This window comes from Pseudophryne corroboree, chromosome 7, assembly GCF_028390025.1.
Source record: "Pseudophryne corroboree isolate aPseCor3 chromosome 7, aPseCor3.hap2, whole genome shotgun sequence".
Lineage (NCBI taxonomy): Eukaryota > Metazoa > Chordata > Amphibia > Anura > Myobatrachidae > Pseudophryne > Pseudophryne corroboree.
In genome coordinates this window covers 444,599,703-444,627,657 of record NC_086450.1, presented here as the reverse complement: position 1 = coordinate 444,627,657, position 27,955 = coordinate 444,599,703, and the positions used below count along the sequence as shown (strand labels likewise).

The 27,955-nt window shown below is 46.2% G+C and overlaps 1 protein-coding gene across 1 annotated transcript in view; it reads right to left on the bottom strand.

The window, feature by feature from the left end:
• Window positions 1-17,229: 17,229 nt before the first annotated feature.
• The window catches only part of LOC134945584 (heparan sulfate glucosamine 3-O-sulfotransferase 6-like), a 126,896-nt gene continuing 116,170 nt past the window's right edge, over window positions 17,230-27,955 (bottom strand). Inside the window, exon 2 of the mRNA XM_063934960.1 lies at window positions 17,230-19,602. Within this exon, the coding sequence (XP_063791030.1) occupies window positions 18,984-19,602 (619 nt within the window). The 3' untranslated portion in view covers window positions 17,230-18,983. The remainder of the gene's footprint in view (window positions 19,603-27,955) is intronic.

Here is a 27,955-nt window from a genome sequence, read left to right as displayed (position 1 = left end):
AGAAGCTGCTAACCATTGGGCATGTGTAGCAGCTCCGCTCTGTCTCTTAACTTGCACGATGTGGCAGCAGCTCTAGTAATCGTATTATATACTGTTGCTATTGTCAAAATTTGAGCCAGTTGCCAAGAGAAGGGAGAGGGGGGTTCCGGGCAACCAGAAACCCCCCCCCCCCCCCCACACACACACACGAATCCCCACAGCCCTTAAAGCGCCCCTCCCTTTTCCCTTCCATCTTGGACAAAGCCATATCCTGTTACAAAAGTTTCAATCCCCCCACCACATACACCTGTGTGCCAATGGGACTATCCTTTGAGAATCGGAAATGTTAGAGGATTTTTTTTCTTTGTGGCTTCATTTTAATGGGCTCTTGAAAATATAATGGTACTGATCCAAATTAGTGGTGTATTACAACAGGATTATACTATTCTGTCTGCTGCACATAGGGTCCTATTCAGGTTGACCGCAAAAATTACAACGGCAGTGCGCCCGCATGCACAGGGCTCATCTTGTGCATGCGGGCGGCCTGCAGTAAATGCGAACGCCCCTGCCTGTCAATCAGGGAGAGGCTAGAGGGGGGCGGCAACGCTCCGTTTCTTAGGCGGAGATGGAGCGTTGTGGGGCAGAGGCATGAAAATGAGGGCGGCACTAGTCGAACGGGGGGGCATGTCATGGGCGTGATCGGGGTGGCTGCGTGACGTCATGGTGGTGGGCCTCCTACAGTCACAGCCAGGCTGCGTCGGCAGGAGGCTACCCTATTTTTAGCGATCACTCTGAAATTGCAGTGCGACCGAAATTTCAGCTTGGTTCTCAGGGGAGGGGCGGCGTATAGCATGCTGGACGGTCTTGCCCTGCGATGGGGACCCCCAGCATGCGATCAAAAGAATGTACTCCCCTGCAAAATAATGGAACTTGCCATGGTGCCTTGCCTCTGTCTTTTTTATCATTGGCCCGATAACTTCAATTTTCTAGAAATGGGAGAGAAAAAAGACGAGAGAAACAAATAGGGCAGCACGGATGGTGTAATGGTTAGCATTACTGCCTCACAGCACTGAGGTCATGGGTTTGATTCCCACCATGGCCCTAACTGTGTGGAGTTTGTATATTCTCTCCGTACTTGCATGGGTTTCCTCCGGGTACTCCGGTTTCCTCCCACAATCAAAAAATATACTGGTAGGTTAATTGGCTCCCAACAAAATTAACCCTAGTGTGAATGTGTGTGTGGGTACATGTGATAGGGAATATAGAGTGTAAGCTCCACTGGGGCAGGGACTGATGTGAATGGCCAAATATTCTCTGTAAAGCGCTGCGGAATATGTGTGCGCTATATAAATAACTGGTAATAAATGAATAAGGACGTGGGAGGCCCCTCCTTCCGGTGTCCCAAATCCTCATGTGTGCGTCATTGCAGAGATGTCAGAAGGGGCATAGGGGCAGATGCACTAAGCAGCCCCGGAGAATGATAAAGTGGAGAGAGTTAAAGCACAACCTATCGGCTCCTGTCGTTTTTCAAACACAGCCTGTGACATGGCAGTTAGGAGCTGATTGGGTGGTCCTTTATCCACACACACACACACACACACACACACACACACACACACACACACCACCCATGGTAACTATGTCAGTGTGATGACACATGTAGATATATACGTATGTCACTGTTTGCCCTGGTAAATAAAGATTTGCATTTCTGGTGACTTATTTGTTTCCCAGGTGAAAATCTGACAAATCTGGGCCAGCCTCAGTAATTCTCTCCCATTCGCGCTCTCCACTGTGCAACCATTTCATCACCGTAATATCATCCCTGACCTTAAAATAGATCACTACGGTGAACAAAAATGTGCTTTATGTGTGAAGTTCACCCGGTGCTGCGATTGATTTCGTGTCATATGTGCCCTTTATGTTGCTGTAAGCACACCAGCTCCTGTCAGGCCAAGACAAATTCTCAGAGACATACAGCTGCCTCAGGTGTGTCCTGGGATGGAAATACTAGCCTCCTGCTAAAGACCTGTGTAACGGCTAGGCAGCATGTGCTTGTACAGCTGTTGTAGAACTACAACGTTCAGCATGTCTTGGTGGGCCAGGGGCCTATTGCTCCCGTCCGTATGGAACTGGGCATATGCAAACTACTAAAATCGTGTTATATACTACTACGATTGTGGCCATAATTCAACACGCTGACTGGAACGGGGAATTTCTGGTCAACTAGAAACCAAACCCTCTCCCTGCGTTTGCATATGTGGGCAATGAATGCATGTCTAACCCAGTCCTACCAGCGGCTGCCAGAGAACCCTGGTAGCCCAAGATGATCCTACAATTTTTATTGACCAGTCAATGTAAGTACAATTTCTAGTTTCCTGGAGTGACATTAAAGAATAACCACAGCAATATGAATCTCCCGCCAACCCTTATTACTGCAAAGGATCGTGGGAGCAGATGTGCAGGTGTAGGTAGCTATCTCCCGAACAGTCTGGTAGGCAGAAATATCATGTACAGCACCCAAAATAAAGTTGTTTCAAAAGACAAAAAAAAAAAAAGTAATCTGTAGTAAAGGAAAAGTAAAGGATGTTTGCTAGATGGTACCTTGCTCTTTATTTAATTATGTAAAAAAAAATATTATGTAAAAACACAAAAACAGATCACTGTGTATTCATAACTTGAATCAGTTGCTATTACAGCTTCACGCCCACAATAACGCCCGTTGCTGCCCTCTTACACCCATTTAGATGCTTTTTTGCAAATGATTAGCCCAGAGATCTGTTGAAATGCTTATTTTCGCCGCAGACACTCTTGGACGTATGAGTAATGCATAAATGCGCAGATGCGGCTTGAATCAGGCGTTAAGTACTGTATGCCGTGATACCAGACACAAGCTGTCACTAGGGGGTGTTAAGGTGCACCAGTTGTCTCTGGGGCAACAGTTTTGTTAGCTGGGACAATATTTTTGGGGCTGCAGCCTATCAACTCACTACACACCAGTGACATCCCTGAGGCAATGAGGTTCATTCAGGTGCGGGAGTTCTTGCTGCTGCTGTTGCGATCTTTTGCTGTGCGCAATTGCGATTATATGCTAATATGGGCAGAAGCTAACCTGAGCATAGGGACGCCCACTGTTATGGCATCATTCCCGACCAACGGCGTACAATTGCTGATGCCACCGTTGTAAATCGGGTCATATCGGAGACTCTTGAGTATCTCTGAAGAAGGGCAGGCTGAGCCGCTCTCACAGGACGCAGAGGGTTCTCCAGTAGCAAGTGAGAGCGCAACTGCTAATTTATGCACGCCTACAAAACGCATCTGAACGGCCATGACACCACTGCGTTTATCCACAGGCAACTAATTCCTCGGTGCGACCGCCATCGCAATTCAGTCACTGCACGTGCGCACTGTGGCTTAGTTGCATGCACAGTAAGAAAACATCGACCACCGTGCGTAACAATAGCCGCTTTGCGACCGCACCTGAATGAGCCTCAGTGTGTAACCCGTATCCATTGGAATGCAGCTCACCAGGAACGGCTGACACCTCTGAGGCACGGCACAATCTGGAAACAACCATTTGAATTGAATTCGGTGACATTAAACTACCATTAGCGCCAATTACTTAAGGCCAAGTTATATTGTACCATAAGGGGCAAAAGTACAAATGTGGTGCCTAAATAATATTGTCCAGTGTGTACAAGTACAACCATTTTATTCTGTATTTCCCGGTTTGTTTGTTTTTCCAATATTCAATTTTACGGTATATATGGACCTGTCCTTGTGGAGACACAATAATTTATCACTGCCGACCTGTTAATTCCCACACAAAACACTTTGTAACTGTTAATCCGCAGTGAATGGAACTCAATAGCTGTGTCTTGTCTGGGAGTTTTCCCTGAGATGTATAATTGGCTAATGGAAAATCAAAGTGGGTAATCAGCCCGTGATCCTTAGAGGTTAATGAGATGTCCCTTCATTCATTACACAAATCAGGCTCATTAAAACGGATCATCAAGTTCATTTCTCAGAGGCCCTGTTCGGCGCTGTCTGGGTAACACATATCTCTGACTCTTATCCCTGTTTCATTACCCAAAATAATTAAATATATATATGCTCGTAATGACATAAGTTGGCTACTCATCTCTGGGGCCCTTCGGTCGTGAATGTCCAGCATAAAAACCAAATCCAATATATGTAAACAACTTATCCTGTGATACTTTTGAATAATGCATATTTTCTTAAAGAAAGTGTCAGCCTTTGAGGTAAATTTGCTAAGCAGCAGATTCTGGGCCTAATTCAGACCTGATCGTAGCTTGCACGGCTACGATCAGCCACCCTGACATGCGGGGGCACGCCCAGCACAGGGCTAGTCCGCCCAGCATGCCTGGCCCTTCCCCCGCCGCATAGGTACAAAAGCATCACACGGCGGCGATGCTTTTGTACCTGAAGAGTAGCTCCCTAAATTATCATTGCTGACTATTTCTCTCCTCCCCCCTCTCCACCCCCATTATACTTTCTCCATCCCACTATTCTTTGCTCTCTTATGGAACTCAAAGCAGAGATATCGAAACCTCTATATTTGATCTTCATCGAGTCAATTAGATCAGGAATGATACCAAAGGACTGGCGTATAGCAGAGGTAGTCCCAATATTTAAAAAAGGTATTAAAACGCTCCCCGGGAACTATAGACCGGTTAGCTTGACATCTATAGTGGGGAAAATACTAGAAGGTATATTAAGGGATAGCATTCTAGAGTACTTGGATACCTCCAAGGTTATTACTAGGAATCAACATGGATTTGTGAAGGACAGGTCATGTCAGACTAACTTAATAAGCTTCTACGAGGAAGTGAGCGATAATATTGATCAGGGTCAAGCAGTGGATGTGATCTTTTTAGACTTCGCTAAGGCTTTTGACAAAGTTCCACACAGGAGACTAAGGGCGGGATGTACTAAAGAAAAAATGCGGTAAAACCCCCGAAAACAGGGGTCTTACCGCATTTTGAAATGTAATAAGACCCTACCACCGTTTTTTCGCCATCCAGGCTATCGCCACCCTATAGAAGCCTATGGGCTTCTTATCGCCGACTGTCGCAATCCGCCGCCCCCGCTGCAGACGCTGACCCCCCTCCCCCCGTCCCCCCGGCATACCTTCCTCCAGGCAGCCCTGGACCCAGAAGGTAATCTCCTCCTCCCCCTAGCAACGCAGCCCGAGGTCCTTCCGGCTGCAGGGGGGGGGGGGGGGGAGGAGGTGCCGGGGGCAGCCTCCTGCTGCTTCCCAGTGTTGGAGGAGTCTGGAGTGCCGAGGGAGATGACGGAGACCCCCGCAGACCACCTCACAGGTATCGCGGGGGGCCTCCGTCACCGCATTGCGATGTTGACCGCATATGTTAGTCAACATCACTGCGATAAGCGGCGAGGGGCGGCGATGTATCTTAATACATCCCGCCCTAATTCTCAAACTAAGAGAGCTTGGGGTAGGAAACACTATCTGTACTTGGGTGAGTAATTGGCTGTGTAATAGGGAACAGCGAGTGGGGGTTAATGGGATGTACTCTGAATGGGCTTCAGTACTCAGTGGAATACTGCAGGGTTCAGTACTCGGGCCATTGCTGTTTAATATATTCATTAATGACCTAGGAAAGGGACTGGAAAGCACAGTGTCAATTTTCGCAGACGATACTAAACTATGTAGAATAATTAATTCAGACAAGGAGGTTGAGTCTCTACAGAATGACTTATCTAGACTGGAGGCCTGGGCAGACAAATGGAGAATGAGGTTCAATACAGACAAATGTAAAGTTATGCACTTTGGGACTAAGAACAATCAGGCAGCCTATAAACTAAATGGGGAAAAAGTAGGGATAACGGTAGTTGAAAAGGATCTGGGGGTGCTCATCGATAATAAACTTGGTAGCAGTACGCAATGTCAAAATGCCGCAGCAAAGGCTAATAAGGTGTTATCATGCATAAAATGGGGTATGGAGACAAGGGATGAGAGTGTAATCCTGCCATTGTATAAATCATTGGTGCGGCCACACCTGGAATATTGTACAGTTCTGGGCACCTCACTATAAAAAAGATATGGAACTCAAAAGGGTTCAGAGGCGAGCCACTTGACTAAACTGGTTAAGGGGTTAGCGGCAGTGGACTATGAGGAAAGACTTAAAAGGCTTAGGTGGTCATTCCGAGTTGTTCACTCAGTAATTTTCTTCGCATCGCAGCGATTTTCCGCTTAGTGCGCATGCGCAATGTTCGCACTGCGACTGCGCCAAGTAAATTTGCTATGCAGTTAGGAATATTACTCACGGCATTACCAGGTTTTTTCTTAGTTCTGGTGATCGTAATGTGATTGACAGGAAGTGGGTGTTTCTGGGCGGAAACTGGCCGTTTTATGGGTGTGTGTGAAAAAACGCTACCGTTTCTGGGAAAACCGCGGGAGTGGCTGGAGAAACGGAGGAGTGTCTGGCCGAACGCTGGGTGTGTTTGTGACGTCAAACCAGGAACGACAAGCACTGAACTGATCGCACTGGCAGAGTAAGTCCGGAGCTACTCAGAAACTGCACAGAGAGGTCTATTTGCAATATTGCGAATCCGTCGGTCGCAATTTTACTATGCTAAGATTCACTCCCAGTAGGCGGCGGCTTAGCGTGTGCAATGCTGCTAAAAGCAGCTTGCGAGCGAACAACTCGGAATGAGGGCCTTAATATGTTCACACTGGAAAAGAGGCGACTGAGAGGGGATATAGTTAATATTTATAAATACATTAAGGGGCAATACAAGGATCTATCAAATGATTTGTTTACCAAAAAAACACTACATAGGACACGAGGACACCCCCTGAGGTTAGAAGAGAAAAAATTCCATACCCAACGGAGAAAAGGGTTCTTCACAGTAAGAGCAGTAAGGATTTGGAATTCTCTGCCAGAGAAGGTAGTAATGGTGGACTCAATCAATAAGTTTAAAAATGCATTAGATAAATTCCTAGCGGAAAAAAATATCCAGGGATACAGCATTTAATTAATATAAAAATAAAAAAATGTAATGTACAGTAGGTTGCACTCGATGGACATTTGTCTTTTTTCAACCTCAACAACTATGTAACTATATGTAACAGTGCAGCTCCTGCGCGCTGGCAGGGAGCTGCATGTGACGTAATGCAGGCGCCGCGGTCCGCCCCCTGCACGGTCCGGGCACGCCTGCGTTGCCCGGACCGCGCCCGCCTGCATTGCCTGGAACACGCCCCCAAAATGCCGCCGGCCCACCTCCTCCCGTCCAGCGAACACCTCTGCCTGTCAATCAGGCAGAGGCGATCGCCGGGCTGAGATGCTGATAGCATCTCTGGCATGCGCCGGCGCACTGCATCGCCTCTGCATGCGCAGTTCGGACCTGATCGCCCGCTGTGTGAAAACGCACAGCAGCGATCAGGCCTGAATTAGCCCCTCTGTCATTTTGGCCCCGTCCACCACAACGTAATCCCATATTTTTCGTGGTTTTACATTATGGGGGTGCAACCATGATGGCATGACTGACATTCTCCAGTGACGTGGGCAGGATCTGGAGGGTTCTCCACTCGCCCAGGAAAACTACCCCAAATTCATGACTGCTAGAAATGCCTGAAGAGTGGGCCAGAATGGTACAGGCAGCTTTCGATGGAGCGATTCATTGAAACCTGACCTGTTGGAGGGGCTTACTGAGCGCTGAGGAAGATCTCTCCTGTTCCCCAAAGCCACACAATAGCAGAGGGTCAGGCAGCGTTGCACATTTCTACACTTTGTGCAGAGGAAAAAAGATTGCATTAAGAGGATGTAGTCATGATGTCGACATTGTTGAACTGTCTACATTAAATGTTTCGGCATGACATGTTCACAATGTCATGTCGACATGTGAAAAGTCGACTTTCTGTACAGACCAGCAGCCGAGGGTTAAGGTTAGGCTGCAGGAGGAGAGGATAGGGTTAGACACTAGGGTAAGGGTTAGGCTACGGGAAGGGAGGTTAGGGTTAGGCACAAGGGGCATGGTTAGGCAGCAGGAAGGGAGGTTAGGGTTAGGCACTTGGGGTATGGTCAGGCAGCAGGAAGGGAGGTTAGGGTTAGGCACTATTGGGAGGGTTAAGATACAGGAAGGGAGGTTATGGTTAGGCACTAGGGGAAGGGTTAGGCTATGGGAAGGTAGGTTACGGTTAGGCACTATTGGGAGGGTTAGGCTATGGGAAAGTAGGATAAGGTAAGGCACTAAGAAGAGGGTAAGGCTACGGGAAGGGAGGTTAGGGTTAGGCACAAGGGGCATGGTTAGGCAGCAGGAAGGGAGGTTAGGGTTAGGCACTTGGGGTATGGTCAGGCAGCAGGAAGGGAGGTTAGGGTTAGGCACTATTGGGAGGGTTAAGATACAGGAAGGGAGGTTAGGGTTAGGCACTAGGGGAAGGGTTAGGCTATGGGAAGGTAGGTTACGGTTAGGCACTATTGGGAGGGTTAGGCTATGGGAAAGTAGGATAGGGTAAGGCACTAAGAAGAGGGTAAGGCTACGGGAAGGGAGGTTAGGGTTAGGCACAAGGGGCATGGTTAGGCAGCAGGAAGGGAGGTTAGGGTTAGGCACTTGGGGTATGGTCACGCAGCAGGAAGGGAGGTTAGGGTTAGGCACTTGGGGTATGGTCAGGCAGCAGGAAGGGAGGTTAGGGTTAGGCACAAGGGGCATGGTTAGGCAGCAGGAATGGAGGTTAGGGTTAGGCACTTGGGGTATGGTCAGGCAGCAGGAAGGAAGGTTAGGGTTAGGCACAAGGGGCATGGTTAGGCAGCAGGAAGGGAGGTTAGGGTTAGGCACTTGGGGTATGGTCAGGCAGCAGGAAGGGAGGTTAGTGTTAGGCACTATTGGGAGGGTTAAGATACAGGAAGGGAGGTTATGGTTAGGCACTAGGGGAAGGGTTAGGCTATGGGAAGGTAGGTTACGGTTAGGCACTATTGGGAGGGTTAGGCTATGGGAAAGTAGGATAGGGTAAGGCACTAGGAGGAGGGTTAGGCTATGAGAAATGAGGTTAGGGCAAGGCACTAGGGGAAGGGCTAGGCTATGGGAAGGGATGTTACGCACTAGGGGAGGGTAAGGCTATGGGAAGGGAGGTTAGGGTAAGGTACTAGGTTGAAGGTTATTCTATGGGAAAGGAGATTAGGATTAGGCACTAAGGCGGGTCAGGCTATGGGAAGGGAGGTCATGTTGAAATTTTGACCCTCTATCTTTTATCAGTCGACCGAATGCATGTCGACTATATGGTGTCGACCTATTGATTGTATACTTAGCCACTGTAGATATTCTGTACCACACCCCACTGGCCGCCAGGGACGTTTTGTCAGCATTCTAATCACGTCGACATTTCATCAGTGTCAACAAGATGAATATCGAGGTGGTCAACGTCGACATGCCAAGTATGTCGGCATTCTGTCCATGTCAACAAAATATACCACAACCGTGTTAAGCACAGCACTACATCACATGCTGATTTACATCTGCTAAACTGCACTAGAAACAGGTTGCAGTTAGCAAAGAAAATACACAAATCCTATACTTTGGCGCGTGGACTTAAATGTCTATAAAGGGTTAATTCACAGCTAATATAACTCGCTCTAAGCAGGGCTGTGATCTGTGGCAGACATATAGCAACATGTAACACATCTGACGCCGACACATAAGCACCGACATGTTTGTCCCTCACATGATAGGACACATTTCTTCATCTGCAAAATAAAGAACTTTGAGGTATTCCATATTCCGCTGCTATTTTATTACAGCTGCCTTTCATGTGTCCCATGTTTAACACGGTGGCCGCCCTTCTCCTATTTCCCCTAACTCTCTACCGCGATTGCATTTCAAAGTGCTTTTATTCGCCGGATGACAGCTATTGTTTTCTGCTCACAGCTCCACGCTAAATGGCAGCATGTTATAAATAATGGCCTGGGGAATACAGGCCCGGTAAGGTAAGACTGCAGGAATGTGTTCCTGAAGACACAAACCTGTTCTAGTTTCTGCAGACCGCCACAGAAGAGGAAATAGGTCAGGAAGAACCGCTGGCTGCTGCAGGAATGTGCTACTATGATCATGAGAACTCTGAACGCAGTCAGTTGGGACTTAGGGGGAGATGTACCAAGCCTTGGAGAATGGTAAAGTGGAGAGAGATAAACTTCCAACCAATCAGCTCCTACCTGCCATGTTACAGGCTGTGTTTGAAAAGTGACAGAGGCTGATTGGTTGGTACTTTATCTCTCTCCGTGTTACTTATCAAGGCTCAGTACACCTGCCCCTTAGGTCAGGTACTCAGGGGCGCTGCGTCTGCATTTTATAAGGCTGGTGACAATGCATTACACAAACACGAGCTTGTAACTAGTGTACTTACTAGCACTCAAGGTCATCTGGGGTCACAATGTGGACAAAGCAGGTTGGTTATGGAGAAGATGCAGCAGAACGCAAGTGGGTATGGTGACAATACAGATCATTTTAATGACCTATTGTCAGACCCACTGGCAGGTGACATCCACACGGTAACATCAGGGATGCCAGGTGCATAGAGATATATTGTTTATTGCATGCCTTTAGGAATATATCAAAGTTTGTACTTAGGCAGGCCTGCATGCAGCTGTATGCAGCCCTATATTCCACCCTCAGGCTAAAGGAATAACATACTGCAATAGTATAAACAGTGTAAGGTATAACAACCAATCACACATAGGCTTCCAAAAGTGTAACTTGCACCTGATGGATCTGTTATTTGATTGGTTGCACGTGCTACTCAACATGGTGCTATTAAACAAGCCTTAATGATTCTGCAGTACCAAAAGAACCCATTAAAAGAATTCTGAGCCTCTCTCTGCACCTTGGATGCTAGAGGTAGCAGGTACTGTATGTGGCAGACATCGTGGAAGATGGCATCTGCCTGTGTCTGGGTGACTTACAGAATATGTTTTCTTTCACAGATGTAAATGTTTGCACTTCTCTCCAGCTGAAACACTTTGTTACATCCCTACGCTGTTCAGTGGGTCCCCAATCTATGACCTCATTGGAACGCATGTGTTTGAATAACTCCCTGATGATTTAGTCTCTGAACGTTCTGTTATTACATTCTATAGAAGCTCCCACTGCACAATAAGAGTTACAATCGGAAATTGATCTTGGGACTCCCCTTGCGGAGAACTCTTGGTCCATAATTCGGGAGTTTCTAAATTGTCTATCTCTACTCAAATCAAGGAAAATGCTTATACTGTTTATTTTCATTGGTATATGGTAACTGCCAGATTGAATAAAATATTCCGGTCTATATCTTCGCTCTGTTGGAGAGGGTGTGGAGAGACGGAAGCTTTATTCCTATCTGGTGGTCATACCTAAAGATCATAGTTTTCCGTGATGCGGTGGTGGCCCTAGTGAGTAAGGTGAAAAATTCTAGGATCATTAGGGATCCATGGTACTGTCTTCTGGGACTTTCTATAGCATCTTTAGATAAATGGGTCTCCCAATCCTTAAGGCGTCTCGATGCCTTATAGTGTCTATTGGAAGCATCTTAACCCTCCTTCCTTACAAACTGTTATTAACAAGATTTGGCATATAGCCGCAATGGGAAAGATAACAGCCTAACTTCATAATATGTCACCCAGATTTATTCAAATTTGGGGCATATATATTAGGGTCCAACCCAATGTTTCTATCACTGTTGAGAACTCTACAATCAACCCTATACCACAAGTTCGCTGCCTTGGTGTCATACTTGACTCAGGACTGTCCTTTGCTCCCCACATTCAATCTGTCTCAAAATCATGTTACATGCATCTAAGAAACATATCCGAAATACGACCATACCTTACTCAAGACACTGCAAAACTCTAATCCACGCTCTCATTATCTCCAGCATTGATTATTGCAATAGTCTTCTTACCGGTCTTACTAAGAAGAGACTCTCACCACTACAATCCATTCTGAATGCAGCTGCGAGGCTAATCTTCCTTGCTAGATGTTCATCGTGTACAGACTCACTTTGTCAGTCCCTCCATTGGCTACCTGTATTCTACCGTATTCAATATAAAATACTGTTTGTCACACACAAGGCCATTAACCAAACTACACCAACATACATCTCTTCTCTTATCTCAAAATATCTCCTAACTCGACCTCTCCGCTCTGCACAAGATCTACGTCTCTCACCCACACTCATGACTCGCTCCCATGCATGATTACAGGACTTTCTTCGGGCTGCACCCACTCTGTGGAATGCCTACAATGTACATTAAGACTCCTCTAGTTTTCAAACCTTCAAGCGTTCCCTGAAAACTCACCTATTCAAACAAGCGTATCAAATTCCAGAACTGCTCACATTACCTTCATACCTTTCCTATCCAATTATATCCCCACAGTACAGTCCACACATATCCCCCACACAGGGCCGGCTCCAGGCCTACTGACACCCTGAGCGAGAAAATGTCAAAGCGCCCCCACCCCCATATGCGCGCGCGCTCCTGGAAAAGTGGGTGTGGCCTCCTGGAAAAGTGGGCGTGGCCTCACAACTTCATATTATCACACTACAAATAAATATATTTTCACACCCCCTCTACGCACACAATTAGCAGCCTTACACATAACATAGTAGTGTTCCTTACACACAATGTCTCCAGTATAGTGCCAGATTACACATCTCCAGTAAGGTGCCAGATACACATAATGTCTACAGTAGCGCAGTGCCAGCTACACATGACATGCCCCGCAGCAGTGCCAGCTACACAAGACATGCCCCGCAGCCGTGCCAGCTACACATGACATGCCCCGCAGCAGTGCCAGCTACACATGACATGCCCCGCAGCAGTGCCAGCTACACATGACATGCCACCGCAGCAGTGCCAGCTACTCATGACATGCCCCACAGCAGTGCCAGATGCATATGACATGCCCCACAGCAGTGCCAGCTACACATGACATGCCCCCCAGCAGTGCCAGCTACACATGATATGCCTCGTAGCAGGCCTGGTACACATGCCTCACAGTGCCAGATATGTCCCCAGTGCCAGATACACCTGCCGCACAGTGCCAGATATGCCCTCAGTGCCAGATACGCCCCACAGTGCCAGATACACCTGTCCCACAGTGCCAGATACACCTGCCCCACAGTGCCAGATATGCCCTCAGTGCCAGATACGCACCTCAGTGCCAGATACACCTGCCCCACAGTGCCAGATACACCTGCCCCACAGTGCCAGATACACCTGCCCCACAGTGCCATATATGCCCCCAGTGCCAGATATACATGCCCCCCAGTGCCAGATATGCCCCCAGTGCCTGATACGCCCCCAGTGCCAGATAAGCCTGCCCCACAGTGCCAGATATGCCCTCATTGCCAGATACAAATGCCCCACAGTGTCAGATACACCTGCCCCACAGTGCCAGATACACCTGCCCCACAGTGCCAGATACACCTGCCCCACAGTGCCAGATACACCTGTCCCACAGTGCCAGATATGCCCCCAGTGCCAGATACACATGCCCCCCAGTGCCAGATATGCCCCCAGTGCCTGATACGCCCCCAGTGCCAGATAAGCCTGCCCCACAGTGCCAGATATGCCCTCAGTGCCAGATACAAATGCCCCACAGTGTCAGATACACATGCCCCACAGTGTCAGATACACATGCCCCACAGTGTCAGATACACATGCCCCACAGTGTCAGATACACATGCCCCACAGTGTCAGATACACATGCACCAGTGTCAGATACACATGCACCACAGTGTCAGATACACATGCACCACAGTGCCAGATACACATCCACCACAGTGCCAGATATGCCCCCAGTGCCAGATACGCCTGCCCCACAGTGCCAGATATGCCCTCAGTGCCAGATACACATGCCCCCCAATGTCAGATACACATGCACCAGTGCCAAATATGCCCCGTGCCAGATACTCCCACAGTGCCAGATACGCCTGCCCCACAGTGCCAGATATGCCCTCAGTGCCAGATACACATGCCCCCCAGTGTCAGATACACATGCCCCACAGCGTCAGATATGCCCACAGTGTCAGATATGCCCCACAGTGCAAAGATACACATGCCCCACAGTGTCAGATATGCCCCACAGTGTCAGATATGCCCCACAGTGCAAAGATACACATGCCCCACAGTGTCAGATACACATGCCCCACAGTGTCAGATACACATGCCCCACAGTGTCAGATATGCCCCACAGTGTCAGATATGCCCCACAATGCCAGATACACATGCCCCACTATGCCAGATATGCCCCCAGTGCCAGATACACATGCCCCACAGTGCCAGATATGCCCTCAGTGCCAGATACACATGCCCCACAGTGCCAGATATGCCCTCAGTGCCAGATACACATGCCCCCCAGTGTCAGATACACATGCCCCACAGTGCCAGATATGCCCCCAGTGCCAGATATGCCTGCCCCACAGTGCCAGATATGCTCCCAGTCCCTGAAACACATGTCTCCCCCCCCAGTGCTGCTCACCTGCGCTGCTGCCGATGGTCCTCTTGGGCGGAGAGGAGGAGGCGGCGGCTGCTGCTCTGCTGTGAGAACGGGGAGGAGAGCGCAGCGTGCGCCTCTCCTTCCCCTCAGTCTCCGGAGGGTGGGCGGCTGGGGGCACTAAACCAAACTCAGTGCGCGCTACGGCGCTATGTGGCGCCAGCGGCGCGCACTGAGAAGTTTTGCATAGTCCCGCCCCCAGCACAGAGTCAGCCACTGACTGCTGGCTGGGAGTGGGACTCGGAGGCGGGCCGGGGACGGAGCTGGAGCCGCACACAGACACAGGACCAGGCTCCAATATGGCGGTGCCAGCGTGCGGCGCCCATTAAGGGTGGCGCCCTGCGCGGCCGCTCTATTGGAACATGCCTGGAGCCGGCCCTGCCCCCACCCACATATTTTCTTTCTTCACTCTCGCTTCCTCCTAACCCTGTTTCATCACTGCAGTGATGTAATATCAAGCAGCCCACTAAGAACCTTTACAATCTGGTGAACAACTATTCAATAGATAGCACCTATCCTTGTGTATCAATGCCTGTTTCCCCATAGATTGTAAGCTTGTGGGCAGGGCCCTCCTACCTCTATGACTGTTTGTTATTACCCAGTTTTGTCTTCTAATTGTGTCCAGTTGTAAAGCGCAACGGAATTTGCTGCGCTATATAAGAAATTGTTAATAAAATAAATAATAAATAAGTTTGCCAGAGGAGCGGGATGCCAACCGATCTCAGATGTTTTTTTAAAAGTGATGCTCATTTGCAAGGCAAAACCATGCTTTGTAAATGGTTACCGCTTTAAAAAAAAAAAATCTAAAAAATAATTAATAATTCTAAATAAACAGTGTCAGCTGTTAATCTTTTTCCAATGCTTTACCACATGGAAGAGGCGCATCCTGCTTTAGTGTTTCCAGGACAGTCATTCATACCTCCTAACAAAAAGTCCTGATGCTTAGCCCAGGCATACAAGTGTGGCTTATACAAAGAGTTGTATGCAAAGTGTTGGGGGTATCCGTTCACATGGTCGACCATGTTATGGTCGACAGTCATTAGGTCGACCACTATTGGTCGACATTGACATGGTCGACATGGACACATGGTCGACACATGAAAATGGTCGACACATTGAAAGGTCGACATGAGTTTTTTTACTTTTTTTTCTTTTGGGGAACTTTTCCATACTTTCCGATCCACGTGGACTACGATTGGAATGGTAATCTGTGCCGAGCGAAGCGGGAGCGGAGCGAAGGCACCATGCCCGAAGCATGGCGAGCGAAGCGAGCCATGCGAGGGGACGCGGTGCACTAATTGGGGTTCCCAGTCACTTTACGCAAAAAACGACACCAAAAAAGTAAAAAAACTCATGTCGACCTTTTCATGTGTCGACCTTTCACGTGTCGACCATTTTCATCTGTCGACCATGTCGACCAATAGTGGTCGACCATTCATACCGGAACCAGTGTTGGGCACCCCTGGCCACGTTGCATGCTTTACTGAATCCCCAAGTGACAGGAAATGATTACCACTTCTGCAGGGTCGATACAACGTGTTTTCTACACACTTTATGGCATAATTACTATTTACTTTCTGAAGTTACCAGATTGAAAACAACACAATGGATGTGCAAGTATTCTGGCACCCTGTCAGTCTGCACTTACTGTAGTAACACCTGATTTACTGCAGCGGGAATTCCGATCCAGTTTCCGAGTGTTACTTGGAACCAGCAAGTGTTTCTATTTTCCACATTTTCCCCACTTTTCCGAGCAGAACTCTCCTAACTCAGCATTACTCAAAGTTAGCGGACTCAGGTCCCGATTCAGATGCTGACACAGGTCCTTGCCGCTCGCAGATTCACAATTACCAGGAATCTGTGGCTGCGCAAGGTTGCGTTCCTATAAACGGAGCATGCCACCTTCTAAAGAGTGAAGTTGCCTGAAGCCAGGGCCGGACTGCCCATCTTGCACTTCTGGCTTACACTATAAGTGCCGATGGTCTGGTGGACCGGTTCCACAGAGAGCCGGGAAGGCAGCACGCAGCACAGATTCCTACTCTTTGGTTTGGCCACCCACCTCCCCCCCACCCAAAGCGTGTCTCAAAAAAAATGGGGGCGTGCCAATAAGTCACGCCCCCTTTGGCGTGGGTTTTAACAAAAATGGGGGCATGAATCGAATGATAGGTAAGACCTGGATACATTTATATAATATGTCAGTATTAAGGATATTAGGCATCGTAAGTCCATGCCCCCCTGACTTTCAGCACGCCCCCATGCACATCTTCACGAATGCCAGTGCCGAATTGTGGCCCCAGTCTGTCCCTGCCCGTAGCAAACAGCTATCTTTTACCTATCATTTTATAGTACTTGATTAGTTGGTTGCACTCTGTAGAAGGTTTGATACATTTCCCCCTATTTTGTGCAGCTCAATTCACAACAAAGTGCCTCAATAATGCCATAGTGAGCTGACAGGCTGCAGTCTCATGGATATTGAAACATCCACACAAGTGGCTCCTGCCCTTAGGTGTTTTTAATTAGTATGGGTCCTTGCATTTTCCATTTACACATTAGAATGACAGGTAAGACCTGGATACATGTACATAATATGTCAGTATTAAGGATATTAGGCACCCACCTGATGAAGTCACTGTGACATGGTAGGGGGACAACATTTTGGCCAAAAAATGTGCTAACAACCTTAATTTTACTCCATGTTAAATTGTAGAGTTTATTATAATTGTTTTTCTAAGCAGTATTCTTAGTGCTTAGGGTGTGCACCTGCATTTGTAGTTGTTGTTCTGTGTGGCTATAAAAGTCTCAGCAAGATAGCACCTCTTATGTATAAAATTAGCATGTGCAGCCCCCTCCCCCCAACAACCTTTACAGGAGTAAAAAAAAGTTTGAACATGTGCTGCAGTAAGCAGAATTTGGAGAACAGTTTATTACCCACATACAGTGCCATAGTCATAGGAGTACCCAGAATCCCAGTTGTGACCTCCAGTAAGTGTCCATATTGGCAAAGGCTTCTACTGTATCAGTGCAGTGTCTCTATCGTGTGACTACTGGGAGAGTATCTCAGTCATGTGACTGCTGGTAAAAACTTCTACTGTACATGTGCAGCGTCTCAGTCACGTGACCGTTGGGAAAGCATCTCAGTCATGTGATTCCAAAGTTGGGAAAGTATTTAGTTGGACCAGTGCAGCATTTCAGTCATGACTGTTGGAAAAAACTTCTGCTGCGCCTGTATAACGTCTCAGCCATGTGACCGTTGGAAAAGTATCTCAGTCGTGTAACTCCAAATTTACGATAGGCTTTTTTGGTATGGTCATTAGTTCGACACAACTTAGGTCGACCACCATTGGTCGACAGGGTAATTAGGTCGACATGTGCTAGATCGAGAGGTCAAAGGTCGACGTGTTTAAAAAAAACAACAACAATGTTTGGACTTTTTCATTCTCTTCTTTATGATCCACATGGACTACGATTGGGAATAGTAACCTGTGCCGAGCACGGCGGTAGCGGAGCGAGGCACCTTGCCCTACGCATGGCGAGCAAAGCGATCCATGCGAGGGGACAAGGTACACTAATTGGGGTTCCCTGTCACTTTACGAAGAAAACAACACCAAAAAAAAAAAGTTCAAAAAGTCATGTCGACCGTTTGACATGTCGACCTAGTACATGTTGACCTAGTGACCCTGTCGACCTAATGTATGTCAACCAATAGTGGTCAACCTAATAACTGTTGACCTAAGTTGTGTCGACCCAACGACCCATACCCTTTTGGTACATGTAGAGCGTCTCAGTCATGTGACTGTTGGGAGAACATCTCAGTCATGTGACTCCAAAATTGGGAAAGCTTTATTTGTACCAGTGCAGCATCAAAGTCACGTGACTGTTGGGAAAGTATCTCAGTCATGTGAATTTTTGAAAAGGCTTACACTTCGTATTTCAGCGTCTCAGTCATGTGACCGTTGGGAAAAGCTTCTATTGCACACGTGCACTGTCCCCATCATGTGACTTTTCAGTAGCTGAAGGACACATACTGTACAATTGAACCACAGGTCCCAAAGTGATCTATTTATAAACCAGTTCTAACTAAGCAGCTTGCATGTTTATCATTACAGTCTCATGTAAAAAAATGCTTGCATAAGACATTTGTTTTATAGAAATATACAATACAAATAGTTTTAATGTCACGCAATTTTTCCCTTTTTCTTTCTTTTTATTATTTGTGCTTGAAATATTGGTCTCTACACCATATGTATATATAATGTTCACTCTGATATAAATACGTATTACAATAGAAATAAAAAAAAGTCCAATGTTTGTTCTACTCATTTGTACTTGTCCACTTTAGTGAATGGTGAGTTTTGGCTTTTGATTGATGTTTCCCCAGCTCGCATCTATCTCAGTTCATGTATTCCACAACCAAATTAATTTTTTCCCCATTCCAAATGGACAATTAACACTGGTATATAAAAGATGTGAGTGCTATGGGTTGTTCCTGGAAGACATCAGTCCCAGCCAAAGTTGTGGCCAGTCATTTGGTAGAACTTCATATTATACGGTCTATAAAACTCCTGAAGACGTAGAAGGAGGTTCTTCTCTATATTAGGATGTGGGCGTCCCTTGGATTTGCCTAAACACCTTGGTTTGCCTCTTCCCTCTGGCTTCTTCAGGCATGGGAAGCCCTTGGTTTTATTAAAGAAGAAATGTTTATCTGTCACAACCCTCCTTAGACCCAAAAAGTCTTGCACCCGGCCCATCTCTCCAGCAGGGTCGCTGACCAGTCTCTCACCACTGACAAAAAGGAATTTTGAGAGAGGGAAGTACTGCAGCCAGTTTTCTAAGTGCTTTGAGTAGATACCAATGCGGATGGCACTCCAGGAGGTATCAATCATCCCTGTGCTGGTGTTTTTGAAGGCCAGCTCCTGGAAGGTGGGTAGAGACGGCGTTTTAGACAGCGTCTGTGTATAGTCAGAGATAGCCCTGGTCACTGGATTTCTGACCACCACTATAAGCTTGGTGTCCTTGGACATGTCGTATATTCGTTTTGGTGCCTCCAGGGTTACAAAGTAACTTGGCGTCTTCTCCATAGTAATCTGACCCCCTGTTGTCCGTGGCATCAGGTTCCTAAATAGAGAAGATAAAAAAAGAAAAACATTTAGTTTCACCCAAAAGAGACCAAAAGTCCACAAGAATCGTAGGTGTATTTTACATCTGAGGAAAAGTGAGTGGAAGACCTGATTGGCAGGGCAGATGTGGTTTCCTGATGTACAATCAAAGCCTGATCTGACTGCATTAGATCGGACAGGGCATGATCACGCTCATATGCTGACCACAATGCATTGGCCTTGGCAATGTGCATTATGGGGCCTCATGTTATCTGTGCAATTTAGCCATCCATCTATGTGTCCATCTACTGTACATGGTTAAAGATCTGACCATTTGGAGATCTGGATGAACCAATGCAACATTATGGGTGGAATTCAATTGTTTGAAAAGTTGGCTGGGTGTCTGTTTTTTACCGTCTATTTAGATAGGAAAAAACAGACACCCAACTGACTTTTCAAACAATTGAATACCCCTCTATGTCTGAGCCCTGCGTGAGAAGTGACATTTTATTTCAAAACCATTGTTTTGAGTCTATTATTACTGAAGATATGGTTTAGTTGAAACCTATGGATGACCTTTGACCTCAGCGATAAATACAAATGGGGCAACAAGAGAAATTAAATGTGACAAGTGATTTTCCCTTTAACAAATTAAACAAATTAAGAGAAGGGTGATTAGCAATGTTCTCTGTGAAAATCATGTTAATGTAGGCTAAAATCAACTTAATAATGATACATTTGGTGTAAAAGATATCATACAGATTTACAATCAGTGGCAAACGCAGGATTTGCATGGGGGAGTCCAGAACTGGGTGGAGCCAAGCACTGGGGTGGGGACTGAGGTGACCCATTATATGCTGGGTCCGAAAAACTAATGTGTGTGTGTGTGTGTGTATATATATATATACATATCTACACACACATATATATATATATATATATATATACCGTATATACACCTATATATATATACACACACATATACACATAGCATATTAAACATGCATACATAATTATATATATATACATACATACATACATACATACAGTACACATATATATACACATGGATATATATATCATGTGTGTGTGTGTGTGTGTGTGTGTGTGTGTGTGTGTGTGTGTGTGTGTGTGTGTGTTTATATGTATGTATATACATGTGTATATATGTATGCACAAATTGCACATGGATGTATATGTACTATAATTAAAATAAAGTAAACTTTTATTGAGCACTTACAAGTGCCACCAGAAGACAGCAGGCTGCAGAGGACGCTAGACAGCCATCAATAATACTCATGCAGGGGGGTTTCTGGGTGCTCAGAAACCCTCCTGGGTGCACCACTGACAGTATTTATTTTTGTAAAACTAATTAATAGAATTCACTGGTTTATTCATCACAGTGTGTTACTCTGGGGGAAATGAACAGACGGCCCCCAGCCAAAGCAATATTTGTTGATATAATGACCAGTTCTGGTGTTTGTACATGTATCGGCAGGCAGGCGAGGGGGCAAGTCATGTCAATCATTATTTTCCTCGCCTGTCTCACAGATCAACCTCATTACTGTTGTCATCCAACACCTATGACATCTAATCGGCAGCATACGCTGTAATTAGGCTTGCATGTTATTGTGAAGGCTTATATCCATGAGTGATGACCCCAGACCAATATAATCCATCTTCAAGTTCTGTGAGCCTAGCACTGAACACAGGAGATCGGCACATCATCTGTACACAGGGCCATTTTTTCGTATGGGCTTAATGGGCTCTTGCCCAAGGGCCCCATGAGTATAAGGGCCCTAGGCTGATAGCTGAGGGTCCACTCTTTCCAGTGGTACCAGATTTTTTAAAATCGGCCCTGGGAAACCGGAGATATCCAACTTGAAAGCAGTGGTCCCCATCCAAGCCTGTTAATTGCTCTTCCCAGCCAGATATCTCAGATTCTGTCTGTCTTAGAGTTTTTCTGAGTATACACTCCAAAAGCTGTGACTCTCCCCTTTTGGTGGACATTGGCAGCTTGTCTCTACTGTGCCCAGAACCAGAGATATCAGCATTCAAGCAGCCGGTCCCTGCTCCAGCTCCACACGCCTAATATGCAGTTTTAGATTTTCGTTGGTGGATTGCTCTGGCTCCTGAACTCTGATCCCCAAGTACCCAGAACCTTCTGAAAGGTGGGACTCTCTAGATTTTTACTGCATTAAAACTAAGAAATATATTTACAGAAACTTGAGATATCTGCAGTCAAGGAAGCTGCCCTCCCACGGGAAAATTATAAATATTAAGCCCACTCCACTATCCACACCTCCCCTACGTATTAAACACCCCCTACCACCTTGTAAGTCATGTTCCAGGGCTTCTTCATTCCGCCCAATGCCCCTTTCTGCAGTTTAGTCCCATCTGCGCAGTAAAGGAGTAAATAGCATAAATTACTGCTCCAGGTCCTACATGCTGAGCGGAAGATAGAACATCCCCTACCATCCGCGGGACATCAAAGCTGCCGCTGATAGCACCCCCCACCCCTACTGCTGGAGGATGGGTAGGGGGCCCAGTGCATTGCTGTGCCCAGGGGCCTGCACTGCTGTTAAGACGGCCCTGTCTGTACATCTCTATGGTGTACTGAAGGGCAATAGCCAAGGAGTTATGTGTAAATGCAGCTGGTAAACCATACCTCCCAAATGTCCCCATTTTGGCAGAACAGTCAGGCTTTGTAGTCACTGTCCCACAACCCACCCGCGGGCTGCAGCTTCTACTCATTGGACAGCATGATGAAAATGGGGTGTGTGGCTTGTGAGCACAGCAATTCCCGTGAGGCCACAGCCCCCTTGCCACAAGTCCGCACCCTTTTTTCAAGGCACACACCTTCAGCATGCTCCTGTGACCCGTTCATATCATCAAGATTGTTGGGAGGTATGGATAAACATTGGATTTTCCCCCCCTATATAACTCAAATGTCTGTGCTCATTGCCTTTTGTGCTTAAGCAATGTCACTGCTCATTATTAAATGGACAGGCTGGACTCTCTGTGATGTCACTGGTTCCTAGCAACTGTGGATAGCCTGCACTCTCAGTTACGGCACTGGTTCCGAGCGGCTGTGGATAGGTTACACTCTCAATGATGTCACTAGTTACTAGTAACTCTGGATAATCTGGACTCTAAGTGATGTCACTGGTTCCTAGTGAACTGACTGGGTGCATTCTCAATGATGTCACTGGTTCTTAGTGCACGGACTAGCTGTACTCTCAGCGACATCATGTTCCTAGTGAATTAGCTGGCTGCATGCTCAATAATGTCACTGGTTCCTAGTGAACAGACTAGCTGCACTCTCAGTGACATCATGTTCCTAGTAAATTATCTGGTGGCGTTCTCAATTATGTCACTGGTTCCTAGTGAACAGACTAGCTGCACTCTCAGTGACATCATGTTCCTAGTAAATTATCTGGTGGCGTTCTCAATAATGTCACTGGTTCCTAGTGAACAGACTAGCTGCACTCTCAGTGACATCATGTTCCTAGTAAATTATCTGGCGGCGTTCTCAATAATGTCACTGGTGCCTAGTGAACAGACTAGCTGCACTCTCAGTGACATCATGTTCCTAGTAAATTATCTGGTGGCGTTCTCAATAATGTCACTGGTGCCTAGTGAACAGACTAGCTGCACTCTCAGTGACATCATGTTTCTAGTAAATTATCTGGTGGCGTTCTCAATAATGTCACTGGTTCCTAGTGAACAGACTAGCTGCACTCTCAGTGACATCATGTTCCTAGTAAATTATCTGGCGGCGTTCTCAATAATGTCACTGGTTCCTAGTGAACAGACTAGCTGCACTCTCAGTGACATCATGTTTCTAGTAAATTATCTGGTGGCGTTCTCAATAATGTCACTGGTTCCTAGTGAACAGACTAGCTGCACTCTCAGTGACATCATGTTCCTAGTAAATTATCTGGTGGCGTTCTCAATAATGTCACTGGTTCCTAGTGAACAGACTAGCTGCACTCTCAGTGACATCATGTTCCTAGTAAATTACCTGGTGGCGTTCTCAATAATGTCACTGGTTCCTAGTGAACAGACTAGCTGCACTCTCAGTGACATCATGTTCCTAGTAAATTATCTGGCGGCGTTCTCAATAATGTCACTGGTTCCTAGTGAACAGACTAGCTGCACTCTCAGTGACATCATGTTCCTAGTAAATTACCTGGCGGCGTTCTCAATAATGTCACTGGTTCCTAGTGAACTGATTAGTTACACTCTCAGTGACATCATCTTCCTAGTGAACTACAGTAACTGGCTGCCTGCTCAATCATTTTACTGGTTCCTAGTGAACTAGCTGGCCATATTCTGTTAAATATTACTAAAAATGGATGTCTCCACCATATATAGGTGATGTGCAGATTAATGTTGGTAATGATATAAGCATTGGCGTATCTATAAATGGGTGCAGGGCCTAATTCAGACCTGATCGCTAGCAGGTGATTTTTGCAGTCCTGCGTTCAGATAGTCACCGCCTATGTGGGGAGTGTATTTTCACTTTGCAAGTGTGCGATCGCATGTGTAGCAGAGTTGTACAAACAGATTTTGTGCAGTCTCTGCGCAGCCCAGGACTTACTCAGCCGCTGCGATCAGCCTGCGCGGGACCGAAATTGACGTCAGTTATCCTCCCTGCTAACGCATGGACACACCTGCGTTTTTCCAGACACTCCTTGTCAGTTGACACCCACAACGCCTTCATCCTGTCAATCTTCTTGCGATGGCCCGCTGAGCAGCGATCCGCTTTGTACCCGTGCAACGCGCCTGCGCATTACGGTGCATACGCATGCGCAGTTTGGACCTGATCGCATCAGTGCAAAGCACACGGATCCCTGAGTCCAGATGGGGCCCCCACCGCACATGCTGCACCCATTTTTTGAATACTTACCCCTCGGGAGTCCTGTGCCGATGCGCAGTAGAGAAATCACTGGGAAAATGGCCGTCCCGCTGCGAGGCAGCACACAGTCTTCTCCTTTCTTAAAGCACCCCTGGTTATAAGCACTTTATATTAGAGACTGTCCAACTTATCTCATACATAACCGGCCCCAGCTTTAATAAACTCCTTGATATCAGATAAACCTCCACACACACAAATAAAGAAGATTGTCATTTCTACATTATGCCAATCTTCTCATGGAGCCTGACTGTCCTTTTCTGCTGACTTGTAACCTTTCCAGCACCAATTTTCATTAAAGTCTGTCTTTTCTCTAAATGTCCTTGCTTAATTATTGATAATGCTCATCTGTATCTGATAGACAACGGATACTTAACATTGAGTTTGCCTTATGCATCCCCTTTTCCATGTGTTTCAATAACTTTAATTTAAATTACAGCCAATGCAGAGTGACCTTAAGAGAATTCTATTTTGGAATGTTAAGCATTGCCTACAGGTATCTGAGTCAAAGAGCGCAGCACGCAACCTGTACTACAGCTGACACTAAGCCCAGGGGGAGCTGGATCTGTCTGACTGCTGTGTCCTGCATTCGGACAGATTCACGTAGAAAGTAAAGCAATGGACAGAGTATGTACCTGCGTACAAAAGTCATCCTTGTTTTTTCATTGTGAATAGTTGAATGGCATTGCATGGTTTCAATAGTGTTTTCCGCCTTTAGGCCCTCATTCAGAGTTGTTAGCTTGCAAGCTACGTTTAGCAGCTTTGCACACGCTACGCCGCCGCCTACTGGGAGTGAATCTTAGCTTATCAAAATTGCGAACGAAAGATGATCAGAATTGCGAATAGACACTTTTTAGCAGTTTCTGAGTAGCTCCACACTTACTCGGCATCTGCGATCAGTTCAGTCAGTTTTGTTCCTGGTTTGACGTCACAAACACACCCAGCGTTCGGCCAGACACTCCCCCGTTTCTTCAGACACTCCCGCGTTTTTCCCAGAAACGGTAGCGTTTTTTTACACACTCCCATAAAACGGCCAGTTTCCGCCCAGAAACACCCACTTCCTGTCAATCACATTACGATCACCAGAACGAAGAAAAAACCTTGTAATGCCGTGAGTAAAATACCTAACTGCATAGCAAATTTACTTGGCGCAGTCGCAGTGCGGACATTGCGCATTAGCGACTAATCGCTCCGTTGCGAAAAAAAAAATAACGAGCGAACAACTCGGAATGACCACCTTAGAGTACTTTACTGGTTTGGAATGGATGCACCTCCCTGCGACTTTTACTGAGTACACTGCTTTATTTTTCTTCGCTACCTGATGTTCTTTTTTGTTTTAGGCCACTGACTTATGCTCATTTATTATATATGATCAGGGAGAGTTATTGTAGTTGCCCTTGGATATTACATAGCTCTGCTGTGCTCTCTGATTATATACAATTGTATCAGTAAAGCACAGAGCCGGCCATAGGCATAGGCAAACTAGGCAATTGCCTAGGGCATCTGGCATGCCTAGGGGCACAAGCAGCTTCTGCTGATTAAAATGATATGCAGCATGCCTATATTCTGTATGTAGCATTTCATATGCAGATACATCTACACTCGCACACAGTATATTGGCATGCCGCATATCATTTTAATCAGCAGAAGCTGCTTGTGCATCCTAGCCACATAGCAATACAAATAAGATGCATTTTCATAACAAAAAGGTGCCAGATGTTAGCATTGAGGCAAGATTTATGAGGACACATCTGTATCCAAGCAGAGGCAGAGGTCACAGTGTTAGTAGCAGTGTGAGTGCTGTGTGCATGTGAGTGGGTTGGTTGTGCAGTAGTGTTCGGAATATGTGTAAGGAGCATTATGTGTGTCATGTAAAAATGCATTAATAATGTGCAACATGTGTGTAGGGGGCACTATGTGTGTCATTATGTGTATAAGGGCATTAATAATGTGCGGCATATGTGTAACAGGGTACTACTGTATGTGTGTCATTATGCATATAGAGGCACTAATAATGTGTGGCATATGTGTAAGGTAAATTATGTGTAAAAGGACATTAATAATGTGTCTCATATGTGTAAGGGGCATTACTCTGTGGCATTATGTGTATAAAGTGCTCTGCTATGTGTCATTGCGTATGTGTCGTCTAATGTGAATAAAGAGCAATATGGTATGGTGTAATGTGAATAAGGAGCAATTCAGTGTGATATAATGGGAATAAGGAGCACTACTGTGAGGAGTAACATTTATAAGGTAAAGTGATACTACTGTGGGATGTAATATGAATTATGGACACTATCGCATGATCAAATGTGAATAAAGTTGCAGTACTGTGTGGTGGAATTGGAATTGGGGTTACTATTGTGTGGCCATGCCCCTTGCCAGCAAAAACACACCCCTTTGTGGGCTGTGTGCCAAATGTGCGAACTGTTCCTATTTAAAATATAGGGGGTACAAACACCAAAATAAGGACTGCTATGGGTGAGGGGTGATGGTGCTGGGAAAGAGGTGCAATGTCAGAGGCAGAACCGGCGGTGGTGCTAGGGGGCACCAGCCAAAATCTTGCCTAGGGCATCCTATTGGTTAGGGCCGGCTCTGGTAAAGCAGCTAAATGTCATATCCACTGTCAGTGATGTAAAGCAAGCTACTAGCATTGCAATATGCTATGTGCGTTTTCTTCATGAACAGAGGAGGCAATTCTCAACACTCTCCCCTTCCTCACCGTTCACAAAAACCAACCAATCACAAGCCATTCTTCCTGGCCTGGAAAAACCTACTGTTTTTAAGTATTTTCTGTTAATTTATGGATCAAGCACTTTCAAAATTATTTACGTAGCATCAGCAGGTCTTATAGTGTGGGGAAGTCATAATTACAGTCTAAGAGAAAATTATGTTTCTAAAATGATTTATTTTTAACATGGGTTGGTCATCAAAGTGCTGGGTTTAATCATGCACTGTAGAGAAGAGTAAACTACTACATTTCTGGTGAAACCCCCCCCCCCCCAAAAAAAAACAAAAAAACCCCAAACATTTGTAAGCCAAGGCCTTTCATGTTTAGTCGTTATCCGCAATCATTTGCAAAATAAAATGTGACTGTCCTCGCATTTTGGTTTGCTCTGCTGCACGAGAGGGAGAGCTAGAGATGTCAGTATGCAATGGCCGCCGCCCCCCCCTCCCCCCTGACAGTGGGGACCCGGGGTACAGTATGCCCATAGATTATTACTATTACTTATTATTATTATCAGTATTATTATTATTATAATTATTACCAGTTATTTATATAGTGCACACATATTCTGCATCGCTGTACAGGGAATATTTGCCCATTCACATCAGTCCCTGCCCCAGTGGAGCTTACAATCTATGGGCCTAATTCAAACCTGTCTGCAACTGCAACATTTTTCTCTAATGGGCAAAATCATGTGCACTGCAGGTGGGGCATATGTAACATGTG